At 44.1% G+C, this 18799-nt stretch overlaps 1 protein-coding gene across 6 annotated transcripts in view; it reads left to right on the forward strand.

Annotated features, from left to right (window-relative positions):
• Positions 1-18799, forward strand: part of NHS (NHS actin remodeling regulator) — a 365514-nt gene that overhangs the window by 274933 nt on the left and 71782 nt on the right. Inside the window, exon 1 of one of the 6 annotated variants that reach the window (XM_063634557.1) lies at positions 9009-10856. The exons of 4 other annotated variants lie outside the window; for them this stretch is intronic. In XM_063634557.1, the coding sequence (XP_063490627.1) occupies positions 10631-10856 (226 nt within the window). In that variant the 5' untranslated portion in view covers positions 9009-10630. Of the gene's footprint in view, positions 1-9008; positions 10857-18799 lie in introns of those variants that run through there. One more of the 6 variants, XM_063634558.1, reaches the window with a different exon arrangement.

The following is an 18799-nucleotide window of genomic DNA, read 5'->3' on the forward strand; positions in this document are numbered from 1 at the left end:
CATCAGACCCCTGCATCCTATGGCTCCAATTTATACAGATTACTGCCCAAAGCCTGGGGGCCTAAGGGAAGGAGCCTAAATCCAGAGACACAAAGTGACATCCTAGAACTGCTGAAGTGGGCAGGGAGGACCTCAGTGTGGTCCCCCGCTGGGCTCTTTCAGAGTTCTATCAGCATCATCATTAGGCCATCTTGGATACATATTGACCATCCCAGAAAGCCAGAAAACTTCTTTCTTACAAATCCTACTGAGATTTACATCTTTATGATCCCAAAACTGTTCCCTCTTGAGACAAGAAACATCCGAATCATCTGTTTTCTCTGTTTTAAAAAGTCAATTTTTAAAAATATTGTTTGTTAAGAAATATTTATGAATGAAGGAGCTCCTATGTGCAAAGCAACTTTCTAACACATGGTCCATTTATTATGAAATTATTCTGCAGAAACTTCCTGTTGCTTTGTTTTTCTCCTTTTATGTATGTATGTATGTATCTCTTTAGAGACAGGGTCTTGCTCTTCTGACATCCAGGCTGGAGTGCAGTACCGTGATCACGGCTCACTGCATCCTCGATCTCCTGGGCGGAAGCAAGCCTCCCACCCCAGCCTCCCAAGTAGCTGGGATTAGCCACCATGCCCAGCTAATTTTTTTTATTTTCTGTAGGAACAGGGTCTCACTATTTTGCCCAGGCTGGTCTCAAACTTCTGGCCTCAAATAATTCTCCTGCCTCAGCCTCCCAAAGCGCTGGGACTACAGGCATGAGCCACCATGCCCAGTTCCCTTTCTCCTTTTAGAAGTGAATTACTCTAAACCAAAACCTTACAAGAGCAAGCCAAACTGTGCCTTGATTCTCTTTCATGTCAAAGTCTAGGTGGTAAGACATGGATAAGGGGCTTTTTGACAAGAACAGGAGACTTCTTTACCTGGCTTCTCTAGTAAAGCTTCTAGTATCTCAGAGGGGCCGTTGATTCTCCATACCTGGTCATTTCTCTTTCCTGCTATTCCACTCAACCCTATCCTCAAATGAGGAAACCTTCCATCCCAACTGAGTACATGATACTTTTATATCTCCTCTGCTCTGGAAATGTCATTTCTGATTCTGCTGGGAAGGCAACCAATGGAGGTCTCAGCCTAGAGCCTTAATCCACTGTCCTGGGCATGTTCTCAGACTGGGAAAAACTGTTGGGAAACAAGTTCAGAACCTGAACTAGGTGAGACTGCAAATACTGGTATAGACAGATTTGTTTTAATTTATAAGGTTGCTCAGCAAAACATCCCCTTTTCTGGAACATAATTAGTATGTTTTTAACTACAGATGTAGAAAAATTATTTAGGGTACAGACCAATATATTTTCTTAGGTTTATAAGGAAGGTTTCCTTCTCTCTGTTTCTCCTTTATCTACTCTTTACGAAACCTTGCAAGAGTAGACTAAGAGGGACCTCCTTTCATTACACATCTTTTTTCCTACGAAGCAAAATGAACTAAATTAGTTCATTCACTCAGTACTGTAAATACCAAATGAAAAAGCCATAGATGTATAGATGTAAGTACTGCTTCTGTAATGATTTTTTGTGTGTGTTTGTATAACTAGAGGGCACTGGGAGAAAGAAAAAAGAAATTATTCAAAGTTCAAAGGCTCCAAGATTTACTAAGAAAATAAGAAAATGGAAAAAAAAAAAAGCCCAAGCATTCACATGCTAAGATAGCTGAAGGATCAAGTAATATGTTACCCCAGCATTTTCTTCAAAAGAAATGGCTTTTGTAGAAACTGGTAGAAAGTCCAAATCCGAACATTTTTTCTGATTATAATAAATAAAGCTAGTAATCCCTGTAGAGATTAAGAATGCAGGCTTTGGAGTTGCTTTCACTATGCTGAAATTCCAACATACAGTCAAGGTTGAGAACACTGCTTTAAGTACTTAGTTGTAACTTCCTTTCTCAGATAGTTCAATTTGGCCCTAATTTGGTTTATAATTACAGCATTCTTTCCTTCCTTTTGAGAGTCTCCATCTGTACATTTCCCAAGTGTGTGGAAAGGGAGGGTGGACATCTCTTTCCCTCTCTCCCACCTGTGTCTTTGCATACCTTATCTTCTTAGGAAGACAGCATGACTGTTGTTGTTAAATACAAAACTGACCCCATATTCTAACAAATCATAGTTCTTCTTGACCCATAGCATTACTTTTTAATTTCAATGATGGATTTCTAGGGGTCATGCATTGGCATTAGCAGTCTTTAAACACATCATCTCTTTTTCTCTTCCTTCCATCCACTGATTGTTTCTTGAGGGAGGCTCTGAGCCATTCACCTTGGTGATTCTTTCCCTCAAACCATATCACCCAAAATCAAGCTGACAAGCCCAGGATTGGAGGACGAAAGGTGGTCTTCTGGAACTGTATCCATAGGAATCCTTTCCAAACTGGCACTTTCATGGGGCATATTGAAGTATTGTGAAGACCTTGAGCAGCGACAGTATTTGGAGCCATCAGAAAGGATTTACCTTTTTTTTTTTAAGTCTTTAGTTTATGATCCTTGTGCTCAAACCAACAATCTTCAACCATTAGTATCTGTTTTGACATATGGCCGGAAATTTATTTTAAAGAACAGCATTAGTTAGCCTTTTCTGCATAAAAAATCACCCAGTACTTAGTGGCTTAAAATTTACTAGGTGATTCTTCTGGTCTGGGATGGCTCAGTTAAGCTCTGTGGAGTTTGCTTATGTGTCTATAGTCAGCTGGGACTGAATGACCTAGAGTGGCCTTATTCATGTCTGGTGATTAGCAGACCAAGATGGGGGTAGGGGACAACTGGGCCACCTGTACCTCGTCATCCAACAGGCTGGGCCAGGCTTCTTCATGAGCAGCAGTAAGCAGGGCAGGCGCCAAGATCAGCAGAAGCAGAAGTTGCAAGGCTTCTTGAGGCCCAGGCTCAGACATGTACAATGTCACTTCCACCACATTCTTCTGGCCAAATCAGGTCATAAGGCCTGCTCAGATTCAAGGTGGAGAAATAGACTCCACCTCTTGCTGGGAAGAGCTGAAAAGTACCATGGCTATTTTTGAAATTTACCGCAATAACGAAGCACCTGTATTTGCAAATTTTTATATACATAAATTAAAATGGATTTGAAGTTCTTCTAATAGTAGGGTAACTCTCCTTGTATTCAAATAAATGGGAGAAAAGGGCGTGGGAATTTCCCATGGTTGTGATAATGAGTGGTTCGTGTAAATACCATGGGTCATGAAAGAAAAAGGTTTTGAACAGCTGCCCAAGAGACAGTGTAGTGAGGTGGAAAGAGCATGAACCTTGAAATCAGACAGACCTGTGTTTAAACTCCATCTCTCCAACTTGTTAGTTGGATGGCCTTGGGCAAGTTATTTAACCTCTCTGAACATCAATTTCCTCACCATAAAACAGGAATAATAATACCTAAGGCACATATCTGTTGTGAGGATTAAATAAGATTATGGGGTAATGCCCGGAACCTAGTAAAGAGCCATTTCATGGTGCTAGTTTCCTTCCTTGACCCCTTAATTTTGTGAAATTGGTGTGTAGTGGGCATAGTGATTCTTTCATTCAGAATCAAAGCTGTCCCACCCCTTTCCCTTCCAGATACCAGCTTGTCTTTTTTCACATATTGCATATCTTTGAGAGATGACTTCAATACAATATTTTTCAACCTGGGATCTTTGCAATGTTTGCAAACATAAACTTACAGTTAAAACTTCCAAGACAATTCTTAGCTTTGGTGCTATAGATTATTCACATTTTTGAGTTGTGCATAGCTTGCTTTTTCTTTATAGTCTGGATATACTGTGCAAGTTTGGAAACCCACCATTAGAAAAGGAGGCTTTGAAATAGTAGAAGTTGGGCAGCAATGTATGGGAACCATGTTTTTTCAGAAAGGATGCATTTACATTGGATAAAGTTTTCAAACATATCCAGGAATTCTAAGTAGTGAGGTTAGTCTTTGGGGGCTAGAGGAGGCCAGGTTGGGCAAAACCTTTGCTTAATCTTCTCCTCTGATGCATTCTATAGGGCTCCATTTTGGCTAAATCATCATAATTCCCACCAAGACAGCACAGAATGATAATGGTTTTGTTTATTATTTTATATTCATTGCCGGTATATGCAAAGTTTTATAGCCTGCTGTAAATCGAGAGGGATTGTCACAGCTGTTACTTATTTTAACAGGTCACAATACAGTAGTTTATGCCAGATGGTTTGGAGAATTTTGAGGGAGAAATTTTATACAGGCAGCCATATAGATACTAGCTTGGGTAGTCACACCCTGAAATTAATTTACATTTGTTATGATATAAAATATATATGAATAAACATATAGTTCCTTATGAATGAGTGATCCATTTTATAGCAGCTATTTCTTCTGGAAGTCAAGGGAGTCCCTTGTGAGCAGTGGTGGGGCAGCAGCAATAGTAATGTGCTGCTACTGGGATAGGTGAGAAGTAAAGCTCCACCACATGCATAGCTCTGGAGGGGACATTCAACTTGCTCCAGGGAAGTAAGCCTTGGAGACAAAACTGAGTTTTCACAATTGGGTCTCAGCACATATTTCAGTCAAAGAGAATAAAGCAGGAAACTCACCCTAGGTAAATAGAAGGAGAGAATGGGTATGGTATAAATACAGTAGAGCTAGAATTGGGATCCTCAAGGTCACCCTCAAGGTCAGTCTGGGACCAAAAGGTTATCCAGCCCTGGGCAAATCACAGAACATATTACTTCCCTTGCAGATGCTGAAGTTTATGGGTAGAATGGCCAATTCTGGATGCTCAGCAGAAACAGGAAGATAAAATAAGTACTGATGATCAGAAATCATTTTAGAAGGTATTTTTGGTTCCAAGTCTCATAGAAAAATTGACTTACACAATGAAAGACGTAGAGAAAATTTTACAGATCATCTCTACCATCCTTATTTTATAGATGAAGAAATAGACCAAGAGGATCATTTAAATATGATTGTCTTAGTTTTTTTCAATAAAGAAGTAAAATCAGACTGTCAAAGTATTTGGGCTCCATTGGCTTCCTCCAATCTTTGTCCCCTTGATCCAGCCCCACGAGTTCCTCTCCTGTATCCCACCTCATGCTGGGAAAGGACCACATTCCCACCTATCAGAATAATCCAAAGACCAGGTGTAAAGCACACCTGGATTTTCTTGGTAAATTGTCTGAGGCATAAAGTTAATATACCACCTCTTGAACTGAATTAAAACTATTTGGCCTTGTAGAGTCAATTCTTCCAGCTCCTGTAAAAGAGGAGTCAATTAAGATCTGTTTGTGTCAACAAAATAGTAAATTAACCAGAAAAGGTGAATTTAAAATGGAGATTTGGAGCATATAACAGCTAAAATCTATATGTACAAAATCAGGAAATGACAGTATTTTGACAATTGAATAGTCCATGCATGTTGAAGGACAGAACTGGAATCTGTATCATGGAGTCCCCCAAGATGGCTAGTAGAAGAATGAAAGCTTTGAAAATTTGTAAGCTCAGCAATACAGAAATACCCCCACTCTTCTCAGGGCTGCTGAAATTCCAATAACTTCGGCTTTTAGGAATACAGCACCAAACCTGGAAGTAAGTGAAAAGAGTTTCCCAAGGCTACAAATAATTGTATCCTTTTGGCTCTTGCCAGAGAATTGGTAACTCTTCTTTAATGGACAGATGTTTCCCAGCCATGGCTGTCTGTTATCTCCAGCTCACTGGAGACTTAAACTCTGGGGAAAGGAACTAGAAGAAAGTTGCAAAAGGAATAATAGTGGAGAACTAAATACCAAGGAAAGAGCATGGAAATCCAAAAAGGAGTCTTAGAAATGTGTTACCATAGAGACCAATAATAAGCTTTCTTAATAAAGACCCTAAGTAATCAACGAAACATTAAATTATGTTTTGTAGCATCTGATTAAAGAGATAGGAAGGTGAATTACTCAAGGTAGGCTAATTCTGGTAATAAACCCCCAATATTTTAGTGTCTTACCTTTCACTTTCCTTGCAGTTTAATGCTGGTTAGCTTGCAGGTGGGTACCTAGGCTCTTCCCATCTTGGGAATCCACCATCCCGTATAGCCTCTGTGTTCAGCCAGCAGGGAAGACAAGAAAGCGTGTGTAGGAATAGGTAAGAGTTTTTATGTGCCAAGGCTGGAGGCACACGTAACTTCTGCCCACATTCCTTTGGCCAGGACTCAGTTAGAGGGCTGTACGTAACTGCAAGGGAGGCTGGGAAATGTAGTTTAGCTGTAGGAGAAAGAAGGACACTGTTTGGTGGACAACTAATTAGCCAGTTTCTTCCAAGGAAAGTATAAAATATGCTTCAGAACAATAAGGGGTTTCCAAAAATTGTTCTTGGTTGGATAAACTTTAGTTATATGGAAAATTACCTATGTAGACTTTACCATTTCCTGGCAATACCAGTTAAAGGAAATAGTTATCTCCTGAACCACACTGTAGATCAGAGGTTGGCAAATTATGGCCCATGGGCCAAATCCCACCCACTCTCTATTTTTGTGAAGAAGGTTCTATTGAAACACAGCCACATCCATCCATATATGCACCATCCATGGCTGCTTTTGAGCTACAACAGCAGAGTAAAATAGTTGCAACAGAGACTACATAGCCAGCAAAGCCTAAAATACTTTCTACCTGGCCCTTTACAGAAAAAGTTTGTTGACCCCTGCTATAGATCATCACTGTCCTAATGCAATTGTCTGTGAGACCTGGTATCCTTGGCTTTCAGTAAAAACATCAGTATGTTGAAGAGACATCTGCACTCCCATGCTTATTGCAGCACTAATTGCAATAGCCAAGATATGAAATCAACCTGTGTCCATTGACAGATGAATGGATAAAGAATATGTGGCTTATATACACAATAGAATACTATTCAGCCATAAAAAAAGAATAAAATCCTATCATTTGCAGCAACATGGATGAAACTGGAGGGCATTATGTTAAGTGAAATAAGCTAGGCACAGAAAGACAAACATGGCATGTTCTCACTCATATGTGAGAGCTAAAAAAAGGATCACATAGAAGTAGAGAGTAGAATAGTGGTTACCAGAGGCTGGGGATGGTGATGTGGGGATAAGGAGAGTTTGGTTAATGAATTAAAAAAATTACAGCTAGATAGGTGGAATACGTTCTAGTGGTATATAGCACTGCAGGGTGACTATAATTAACAAGAATTTATTGTATATTTTGAAATAGCTAGAATAGAGGATTTTGAATATTTCCAACGCAAAGAAATGATAAATGCTTTAGATGATCAATTTGCTAATTACCCTACTTTGATCATTACACATTGTACACATGTATTGAAATATACTGTATGCCGAAAATATGTATAATTATTAAGTATCAATTAAAATAATAATTTAAAATACATATCAGAAAAGTAGGATACCTATATGGACTGGGATGTAAACTCAGTCCTTAGAACGTCAGCTCCAACTGGGCCCAGACTCTGCTGTATCCCCACAAGCACCCAGCACAGTACCTGGCATCTAGGAGATACTCAATAAGGGCTTATATTTGAACCTTTGAGCCATAGGAAGCATCGGGCACCCTAACCACCGTATAGGGGATAGGGGGACCTAAAAAAATGCAGTATGAGCATTATGTGTGAAGACCTCAAACACAGGTAGGAAGGAACATCTTTGTTGAGCTTTTATTATGTGCTAGGCACTATCATGGTGCTTTATTGTTTTATTTACTCTTTTAAGCAACCCTATAAATTAGGTATTCTTATTTTCATTTTACAAACGAGAAACTGATTCAAAGAAGATTCAAGATTCAGAGAAGTCAAATAATTTTCCCAAGGCCACACTTGTTAAGAAGTGGAGGAGCTAGGATTCAAACACAGGTCTTTCTGGGTACAAAGCCTATGTGGTTTTCTTTTCTTTTTTTTTTTTTTTTTTTTTTTACCTCTCTGCCATGGGACTTGCTAAAATCTCATTCAAATTTAAGCAATCTAGTTATATCATTATTTTTGCCGTCACTGTTAACAACCACCTCATTATTGTAAAGATCAATACAAAGGAGAAAAGACATGGCCATTTTCATTGCTTTGTGGAATTCTGCAGACTTCATTGTCAAGGCTCTCCCGTGTTAGAGCAGACCTGAAAACCCCGAGCAATGCAGTTCATTTCCTTGGGCTGCATGATTAGTGACTTGGCCACTAGCTACCCACGCACTTGCCAGGGACTGCTGTCGAGGGCAGCCATTTTGCTCACCCTAATGTAAATTCTCATGTCAAGACCTGAGAGGTTTGAGTCTGTACATGGTGAGGCTTCCTGTTTGAAGTTGATCTGAGAGCTTGTTAACATACAGATGGCCAGGCCTCACCCCAGAGTCTGATTTAGCAGGTCTGGGAAGGCCTGAGAAGGTGTATCTCTACCAAACCCCCAGGGGCTGCCGGTCCTTTCAGAAGCAAGGCTAAGGGAAGGACTTTCCTTTACCTTTGAGAAGCTCTGACTGGTATTCCCAACCACTTCACATCTCCCATCAGTAGCCAATCCATCAAGCCTTCCCAAAGCCTCAGGGCTCCAAGTCTGCCCTTGGCAGGCAGAACTCCTCCCACTGACCCCTCGGTGACATTTGACATTATAAATCACCCTGCCTTCTTAAAACTCTTTCGTCCATCCCCCTGTTTCTGAGATGGGGCCCTTCCCCTCTTCCATCCGGGTCTCCTGCTTCTCTGAGTAATGTCTCTCTTCCTTTCTGATGACCTTTTCCTTTACTCACCCACCCCTTAAACTTTGGGGTGCATGGCTGTCTTCTCACCTTCACTGGGGGAGTGGCCATGCCATCTCCTCCCACCTCATCCTTCCTGTCCCAGCCACACTCTGTCTTCCCGGGGACTCCCACGAGATTCTCTGTCGTTGCCAGCAGCTGGCAGCCCTCCAAGGAGGCTAGTGGAGAACAGCTAACCCAGACTGACTTGGGTTCTAGGTGATACTTCATGTGACCACAATCATTAATTCATAGTAATGCCAATTAGGAAATATTCTTTATTTCACACACAGGCAAACCCCAAGATTTCTTATGACCTTGGCGAGTGGAGTGTTTCACAATTGTGAATTCTGGAGAAGTTACAGGCCTGGTGGATATAGTATTGCCCACACATGCAAATCTGCCCAGCGCCTAAACATCCCTAGTAGAAAATAGGCAACCCAGTCAGAAAAGAGTCAAGTTTTCCCTAAATAGGTTTCAAAGACATATTACCAAAAACAACATCCCACAAGTCATCTTTGGATAATTTCATTCACTGGGTTTCTTCTTGTTATGTATGGTATTCGGATATATCCCATAAGTGTTGTCTTTGAAGTGGCCCTAAATGGCTCTCTGCCTTCTGCATTAGGTCGCTATATGGAGAGCCTACCAACTTACGCTATGGGCACACACTGCCATGGTTTTTAACCCTGGTTCAACCTCAGATCTGGTTTAGTAAATCGCCGCTCCCTGGAGATGAATACATGGCAGCATTGTCCTTGCAGTGTTTTTCAGCCTGGGCAGGGTGACATGTGTCTAGGATGCGAGGTTTCAGCGTCCGGAGATGAATGGGGGGAGGGGACGCAATGTCACATTTTTCGGGTGCTCTAGTCCTGTTATATGCGGGCACATGCTCTACGCCAGTCTCTGTCCACCCTCTTGCCCGGGCTGGAGGGGTTGGCACGGTCGGCGTTTCTGATTCCTTCCTCTGCTGTTGGCCATAGACTAGGGATAAGGGAGGTGAGAAGAGAGCCACGGGGGTGCGGTGCTGAGCAGCTGCGGTCGGTCCAGCCTGTTGGTGATGTGCGGAGCCCGCCGCCACTCTGGGCATGGGTAACGCGCAGCCCCAGCGGTCGCGCTACGGGAGAAGGAACACAGAGGTACAAGAAATCCGGATCCGGGATCCTCCGCAGCCTCCGGCTTGTCTAAGCTCACAGGCCGGGCTTTGTGGCTGGCTCCCGCGCACCACCGAGTTTGGGGCTGGGGACTGAGTCCTGCAGCTCACTGCAGCTGGCGGCAGGGGACGGATTATTTTTAGCAGGTTCCCTTTAGCCCGGTGGAGCTGGGAGATACTCGCGGAGCCAGGCGGCTGTCCGCGAAGCATTGGTGCAGCCGTGCCTTGCTGCCCGGGAGGTTTGGCTGCCGCAGTCCTCTCCATTCACTGAGCTGTAAATCGAAGCTGTCTACACCGGCAAGGCTCTCGATCCCAGCGTGGCCCCAGGGCTACGTCCCGCCCAGGTCTCCCGGCACCTGATTTCCCAGTGGTCAATTAGGTGTCTCAGCCTGCAGCATTGAAGCAGTGGAGGGGCCAATGCCCCTGCTTTGATGGAGCGCGCCGTGCGCAGAGACCTCCCCAGTCGACTTCCTCATCAGAAGGCAGCATCCATTCATAATTCTCTGCCTGTGGACCGAGTTAGGCTGGAGCTGGGCATGGACTCCTGCGATCTTTCTTTTGGCATCTAAAGGAGAAACTAAGATAAAAGGGAAAAGGAAGTGGGAATGCAGTCCTAACGCAACAAGGCGCTGGGAAGTCCCCGAGAGGCCTCTCTTTTGCGGGGAGAGGGAGAAGAGGCAGATTCCGAGCCCAGCGCCCCAGCCAGCTGCTGCTTCGCTGCGGAGCCGGCACGCATGCCTACCTCACCTGACGGCCGCATTCCCGGGGAGCCAGCGCGGGGCCCGGCGGCGCGCCCAGGGCGCACGGGCGGTAGGATTTCTGCACCAGGGGAACGATGCACGGGCGGGCTGCCCAGGGCCGAGCCTGAGCCTGAGCGGGCGCCGGGGGAGGCTAGCCTCGGCTTGGCGCCCCACCGCAACCCTCCGGGATGCTCTGCGACTCGCAGCCCAGGCCATGCGGGTGTGTGAAATGGGACCAGCCTGGGGGGAGAGGGTATGGGCAAGTGACATCATTTTACACTAATTTCTCGCACCTCTGGGTACTGGGTGAACTTGGGGGTTGGGGGAGGCTCGAGGCGCAGCCCAGCCGCGCGCTAGCCCGAGAGAAGATCCCCCTTGGTCGAGATCTGAGAGCTGGGTCCCCTTGGCAGAGCTGAGCGAGGGTGAGCCGACAGTCCAGGTGGACCGCGCATAGCTCAGAGGGGCGAAGGGAACAGCGCTGGCTTTCAGGGGTCTTTTATTATTTTTAAAAGCATATTGCAGCTGCAGCTTTTAAGTTTGCCGCCTCCTCCCTACCCCGATCCCGGGTTCTGGGGCGGGGCGGCACTTTTCCACTCTGCCTACCCTCTGGGTGGAGGGGTCTGCAGGGGCTGCAGCGTCTGGTGTTGGGTTTCCTGCAGGGGGAATGAGGATTCCACAGCGCTGTGAGTGGAAGGGCGCCCTGAGGTTTGGCCTTTTGAGGGCTTCTAAGAGCTGGGGAGAAGTCGGGGATCCCGCTTGGTGCCCTCTCCTGTTTTCCTGCCCTGCCACTTGGTGTTGGATGACATTTTGCCTGTGCAGGGGTTTCACTGTCAAGGAGCTGTGATGCTGTAAAGCAAATGGACTGTTAGGATGAGCTGGAAGAGAGGGGAGTGAGCTGGAGCTTTTCCTTTTGTGGCAGTGTTAACCCCATCGCCCCCACCTCTCTGGCACACCTGTCCCCTGGGGTCATCATCTGTGCGCATGAGTGGGGCAGCCTGACCCACTAGCCATTCCAGGGACAGTGAGCCAAAACTGGACTTGCTCAGGGCATGCTAGGCCAGGAATGTGTGGGCAGTGAAAGAGCAACACCCTCCCTCAACCCCCTGAGGGGAAGACTCAGCAGGCCCCGCCATGATGGTGCAGTGTTTTGCCATAGTGTGGTATGCTCTGGAGTTTTGGAGCTCTTGTTTTATGAGGTTTTTATTTTACAGTTTCTTGCCTCTTGGTGACCAGTTTGTTTTTCACAGCTGCTTGTGAGCAAGGCAAAGATAACAGCATCTAAAAATAGCCCTGCAGTTGGAGGTACAGCTTGGCTTGACCCCGCTATTAGAGGGGTGGGGTCTCCCTTCCCAGCTCCCTGAGGGTGGGCCAGACTTGGACCCCCAGATAGCCTCAGACCAGGTCCACACATCCTTCAGAGCAATTCACCTTCAGGTCTCAAGGCAAGGCAGGGATGCTGAGTGCTGGTCCATGTGAGAAGGGCAGCAGCTCTGAGAAGCCTCATCCATTCCTGGGTGAGGCCCAAAGCCACTGGGCTGCAAGACTGGAGGGTGGGAGCCTGGACAGGGGTCCCTCTTTTGCCCCCAGCCATGGATATCCATCCTTGGCTTTATATCCCCTGGTTGGATCCAGCCATATGTATGGGGCTTCCTCCTTTGCACTTTAAAGCCAACAAGCAACTCCCTCACAATGGAGTTCGTTCCAGAATACAGAGGGACAAAAGGGGCCAGGTGGCACTCAAACCATGCCAACTTCCTACTGTGTTGATAGCAGCTGGGCTACTACTCTTTCCTTTCCAGGTGGAAACCCCTGGACAGTTGGCTGAGGAGCCTCTTCCTGGTCAGCAGGAGGGTGGCCCCAGCCTGTCTGAAGGGGGCCGCCTCCAGCTGATGGTGAAGAGGCCACCTGGAATGGAGATAGGAAGGGACTGAGGACTTTGCAGTGATTGCAGTGGAAGCAGGAAGTGCAGGTTTTCTGTGGGTCCTAGATTCTGTGAGCCTGCTAGGCTCCCCTCATTATTTATTTTCAAAAGCCTTCATTTCTTCCCTGTTCACTTTTTCTTTCGTGGTGATGGTGGTAAAGTCCAGCTTGAAGAAAAAAGGCCCCCTCTGTTCTTGATTTGGTTGGATGATAGGATTTTTATTTTTTTGGCAAGAATGCATTAGCAATTGATGAAAAATGTAAATGCCTATTTTTTCTCCAGTGAAATAAATGAACTAAACAGCAAGGGAATGTAAGGGCAAGCATTCTCTGTTCAAGATGGAATCTACCAAGTGATTTTCTCCTCTCTTTCAAAACGAATTTTGATTTAAAATTTTTACCTTTATTTTCTGTATGTCGTAACTATAATCATTGGGCAACTATTAAGATAGAGATCGTGATTGGGGGGAAGAGACCAGGAAACAGCACCTTTGAGATATCAGTCATTCCTCTAGTCTTCTAGTGGAGACTTGTGCACAGTTGCTAGTTTATCTTTAAAATTTCCACCATCTTTGTGTTCCCCATGGAAGACAAAGGATTAATGATGATGAAATGTAGTATAAGGACCCAGTGCAACAGTGGCCAAGTTTGGCCACCTTAGAAGAGTAGATATGGGAAGACCATGGGTTGAGATTTCAGTTTTATAAGAACATCATTGGCTTGGCTCGACCTGTACCAAATAAGATATCAATGATCCCTTGGTCTTAAATAGAAAGGGCTGCTTCCTCTTGAAGATCAGAACCTAAACCAGCAATTGACTAGAGACCCGCAGTGAGCATATTGGTCAGGGAAGGATAAACACCATAATAGGTGAGCCCTAAATTTCAGGGTTTAACACAATAGCAGTTTATTTCTTACATAATGTCAAACCAGCTTTGTGGCTTGTGATTATAAGGAACCTAGTCTCTTCTCTTCTTATGAATCTACCATTCCCTAGGGCCTTGAAGCCCCTGCTGGGTCTTCTGCATCCAGCCAGGAGAAGGGAAAACAAGAACATGGAAGATTATCCTGGAAGTAGCACCTCTCACTCCCACCCACATTCCCTGGCCAGAACTCAATCACATGGCCACATCTAACTGCAAGGGGACTGGGAAATCTAGTCTGTGTGCAGTTTGTGCTATGGCAGTACACTCTGTGGCATGGAGGGGCCCTTTTTAAGCTCTACTTTGAGATTGGAGTTTGGCTCTGGACAAGTCATATGGCAAATACAGATCTCCATCTTAAAAATGGTGGTAACTCCACCTCCTCTTTCCTGTCTCAAAGGGATTTGGAAAGAGGTAGCAACATAAAAGGCTCCTACAGGGACCATCTGGTCCAACCTCTGTAGGCAAGGTCATTATCATTTTCCTCAATTTATAGATAACTTTCCCCATATAACACAGCTGGTTTATAGCAGGGCTGAAATCATACCTAGATCCCCTTCTCTTGGCTCAGTGCTCCTTCTACCATGCTATGTTGACCCTGCCCCCTTATGAAAACAGTTATATAGAATATTGTTTCTGAAAGCTGACATGCTTTCATAATGTGTAGTCATTAAAAATGACTTCATATGATTTAAAATCCATGTATGATCTTCTTCTGGTTCTTACTGTATAATCACTTATAATCAGGCAAAGAATAACCAGACACTAATCTATGCCCTGCACATATATAGCTCATTTAATCCTCACAATAACCCTAGGAGGTAGAGGTTATTATTATCCCCATTTTATAGATGAAGAAACTGAGGCACAGAGAGAATAAATAACTTGCCCAAGGTTTTATGGCAAACAAGTGACAAATTTGGGATTCGATCCTGGGCACTATGGCTCCAGAATCCAACCCTGGATTATTTTACTATACTACCTTTCTGATCTGGTAGACTCCTTCTCAAGCCCTTTCTGGGATGTCCAATTGGGACACTTTTAATTTCCTTTTTAAGTGAGTGACCTTGAAGATCCATGAGGGGAGTCATTTGTAAATTTGCTGAGGCATGTCTTTGAGCCTCAAGCATATAAAATGGATACACAGGATTGTGCTACTTAGCTAGTGAAGAAGCTCAGCTCCCAACCTCCAGCTCCAACAGCCCAATGAAGTTTGTTTTTTTTTTTTTTTTTCTGAGACGGAGTTTCACTCTGTTGCCCAGGCTGGAGTGCAGTGGCGCAATCTCGGCTCACTGCAAGCTCCACCTCCCGGGTTCACGCCATTCTCCTGCCTCAGCCTCTCCGAGTAGCTGGGACTACAGGCGCCCGCCACCATGCCCGGCTAATTTTTTTGTATTTTTAGTAGAGACGGGGTTTCACCGTGGTCTCGATCTCCTGACCTCGTGATCCACCCGCCTCGGCCTCCCAAAGTGCTGGGATTACAAGCGTGAGCCACCGCGCCCGGCCGAAGCTTTTTTTTTTTCTTTCAAGATTTTTGGGATAGACACTACTGTGTAGTCCGTTACCACTGTGAAGTAATAAAAATGTCTGTTTCTTTGTGAAAAGCAGCCGTGGTCAACCGTAACCTTTGGTGCAAGATTAAGAGGCAGTTGACTTGGTAGGGGCAGGCAAGGCCATCACAGTCACTTAACTCTGGAGGAAACTGCTTTTTGTGGTTGTTTATCTATTGTTGCAGGAGAAACCACCCCCAAAATTTACTGGCTTAAGATACAAGCCAATCTATTGGTTCAAAATTCTGCAATCTGGGATAAGCTCAACTTGACAGCTCTGCTAGTCTTGCTGGTGGTTGGTCAGATGGTATGTCACCTGCAGGCAAGGTCCAGCTGGGTCACTGGGCTGGCTGTGCTTACGTCTCTTTCTGGGTAGTCTCAGGGATTCTCCCTCTCCACATAGTCTTTCCCAGTGGTCTTTCCATGTGATCGCTCCAGCAGGGTAACTGGATTTCTTACCTGGCAACTCAGAGTGCCCAAGGATGCAAAGGCAGGAGCTTCCAGGTTTTCTTAGGTTGGGCCTGTGTCTTGTTTTACCAACAGAATGAGGCAAGTCACAGGCCCAGCCCAAACCCCAGGTAAGGGAATTAACCAAGGGCATAAATAACAGGAGACATGGAAACAGACATCCACAAAGGTAAAGTCTGAAGCTTCTGTATTTACAAATTTGAGGATTCCCAAAGATCTCAGGAGGAGTTGACGGTACATTAAAATGTAGGTTAAATAAAATCCATTCCTTTTGCTCCAATGGAGCAAGACTATTATATTAATAGATGCTTGATTCTTTCTTCATCCTGAAACTAACAAATCATTTATGCCCTATGGAAGCATCGAGGCTGTAGATGTGACTGCCCAAAGAGAAGGGGAACAGAAGTGTGTGACTTCTGCTCTCTTGCCGCTGCCATACTGTCTCAAAGGTATCTATTTTTAAAAAGGTATCAATACCTATCCTCAGACATAAACTAAGGATAGTTTCTGAAAAGGCAGGAGCATACCAACTGGATGAGAAGATAGATAGGAGTATTTATTTTTTCTTTTTATTATACTTTTAAGTTCTGGGACACGTGCAGAACGTGCAGGTTTGTTACATAGGCATACATGTGCCATGGTGGTTTGCTGCACCCATCAACCCATCATCTAGGTTGTAAGCCCCGCATACATTAGGTATTTCTCCTAATGCTATCCCTCCCCTTGCCCCCCACCCCCCGACAGGCCCCAGTGTGTGATGTTCCCCTCTTGAAGACAGGAATATTTCTAATCTCCATTTACTTTTCTCTGGCAAGTCACACATTCCGAGGGGATTCAGCATGCACAACAGGAGTCCCTGCCTGCCTCAGGAGGCAGAGCTGCTCTCCTGCAGAAACGGGCTAGTGGGTTCAATCCATTGGGACTCCATTTCAGATTATTTTCCCCAGGCTTCTGAGTCACTGTAGTCAGTGAGGGTGCAGTGGCTACTTTGATTCACTGTCTACCCCTCTTCATCAGGGCTCAAGCACTTATTCCACAAGCACTCATTTGCCAGAGCTAGGCGCGGTGGCTGACAGCTCGCAGCTGCATCCCTCTTTGGGAATTGTCCTTCCCTGAAGAAAGTCACCCCGTCTAAGGTCACACTCCTTCCAAGGGCAGCACTCATCTGATGAATGGTCAATACAGTAGTATAAAGGCCCACCCACCTTGCCTCAACTCAGGACAATTCTATAGGGCCATCCCAGCTCTAGAGCTCCCCATGGGATGGGCTGAGCCTTTGTTGTGACTCTCCTAGCCCAACTTCTCGCTCTGCCCAGCCCTGCTTAATCCACTTCCTCCACAGGTGTTGCCCCAGAGAACATTTCCTGATACGCTTCCCACACCCCAATTTCTGTCTCAAAGCTTACTTCCAGGGAACTTTCTTGGAGGTCAAGTGAAGGAGGGGTTATAGATTGGGCTACTTCCTACTACAGGCTGGGCCACTGTGGGCACACACAGAAGTGGGACATCCAGCCTGGGCCTTCCCCAAACTTCCAATTGAGAAGACATGACAAGCACTTAAGTGACAGCATGAGAAGTTAAGCAAACATAATGTACCAGGGTCACAAGTAAGTCTGATGCCTCTAGGATTTTCCCCTCCTCATACTACCCCTTACAACATCCCCCAAAGTTGTATTTTGTGTTTTTTTAGGGGATGGATGATTCATGACATTGATTATATGGTTAACAATTGTGCCTAAGTGCTCTCCCACCTGATTATTTCTTCCTTTGGGCATGGCACTGGCAATCAAAATTTATCTTTCAAATTAAGGCTATAATTATATTTTGATAAAGATCTAGCAATTCAATGAGAATGAAATTTTGAGGGTTGCCAGGATACGGATGACTCTGGGTTACAGAGAAGGGTTTGCATGCAGAATACTAATAGGTGGTTCAGCGCTCTTATCTAGACCTTTCCAATAGCGTCTGATAATGCAGGCCCATCAAGTACTGTTTCTCTGCTATTATTCTAGCAGGATAAAAGTGATGAAAGATATAAGCAGGGTTTTATGAATGAAAAGGTGATTCATCAGATGTCTTTTGGTCTATCTCACCACAGTTAAGAAATACAGTAATAATAATGTGGTGTTACCTCAAAATCTAGGAGACAAAAAGCTTTCTCTTATTTCCTTGCTTCCTCTTTTATTGTAAATAAAAGCAAAATGTCTTAGATATTGGGTTATTGTTTTTCATTGGGAATAGAGACCTGTGTTTGCAATGGTGTTGATTCCCAGGAAAATAGAAACAGTAGAAATTGGTATGATGTTATATTTTGACTTTACTTTTCCTTTCCATTTTACTCTGATTATTATTCATTCATTCATTCATTCATTCATTCAACAAATGTGGACTCCCTAGTATTGTGCAGGCTCTGCTTGAGGAATCTAAGAAAGTTTAAAATGGATAACCATGCATGGAAATAATAAATAATGATACAACACAGTAGCATCCAACATGTCATTTCGTGGCGTGGGGGGAAGGAAGGAGTAATATTTTTTGTTAAGTGAGATATAATTTACATACAGTTGAGTTATGCATAAGTCTTAAGTGTTAAGTTCAATGAGCTTTGACATATACATCCATGTAACAACCTCCCAAAACAAGATATAATGCATTTCCATCATCCCAAAATGTCTTCAGTACTCCTTTCCAGTCTCTCTCCCACACCTTTTGGCAACCATTATTCTGATTTCTATCATATAGATTAGATTCACCTGTTCAAGAGCTTATATTAAATTGAATCATAAGTATGACTTTAAAAAATGTCCAGCCTTTTTCATTCAGCATGGTATTTTTGAAATTTATCCATGCTGTTGTATGTATCAGTAGATTATTCTTTTTTATTGCTAAGCAGTAATCCATTGTAAGAATATACCATACTTTATTCATTGACTTAGGCTGTTTCCAGTTTGGGGATATTATGAATAAAGCTTCTAAGAATATTCTTGTACAAATCTTCGTGGATTTACATTTTTCGTTTCTTTTTGGTAAATATCTAGGAGTGAAATTGCTTAGTTATAGGGTAAACGTATGTTGTTTAGTTTTATAAGAAACTGGCAGAGATTCTTCAAAAATTGTATCATTTTGCACTCTCATCACCAACGTATCAGAGTTCTAGTTGTTCTGCATCCTCATCAATCCTTAGTATGTCAGGAGCCATTCTAGTGGATATGAAATGGTATCTCATTATGGTTTTCATTTGCATTTCTGTGATGACAAATAATGTTGAACACCTTTTCACGTGCTTAGTAGACATTCATATA

Source organism: Symphalangus syndactylus, chromosome X (assembly GCF_028878055.3).
Source record: "Symphalangus syndactylus isolate Jambi chromosome X, NHGRI_mSymSyn1-v2.1_pri, whole genome shotgun sequence".
NCBI lineage: Eukaryota > Metazoa > Chordata > Mammalia > Primates > Hylobatidae > Symphalangus > Symphalangus syndactylus.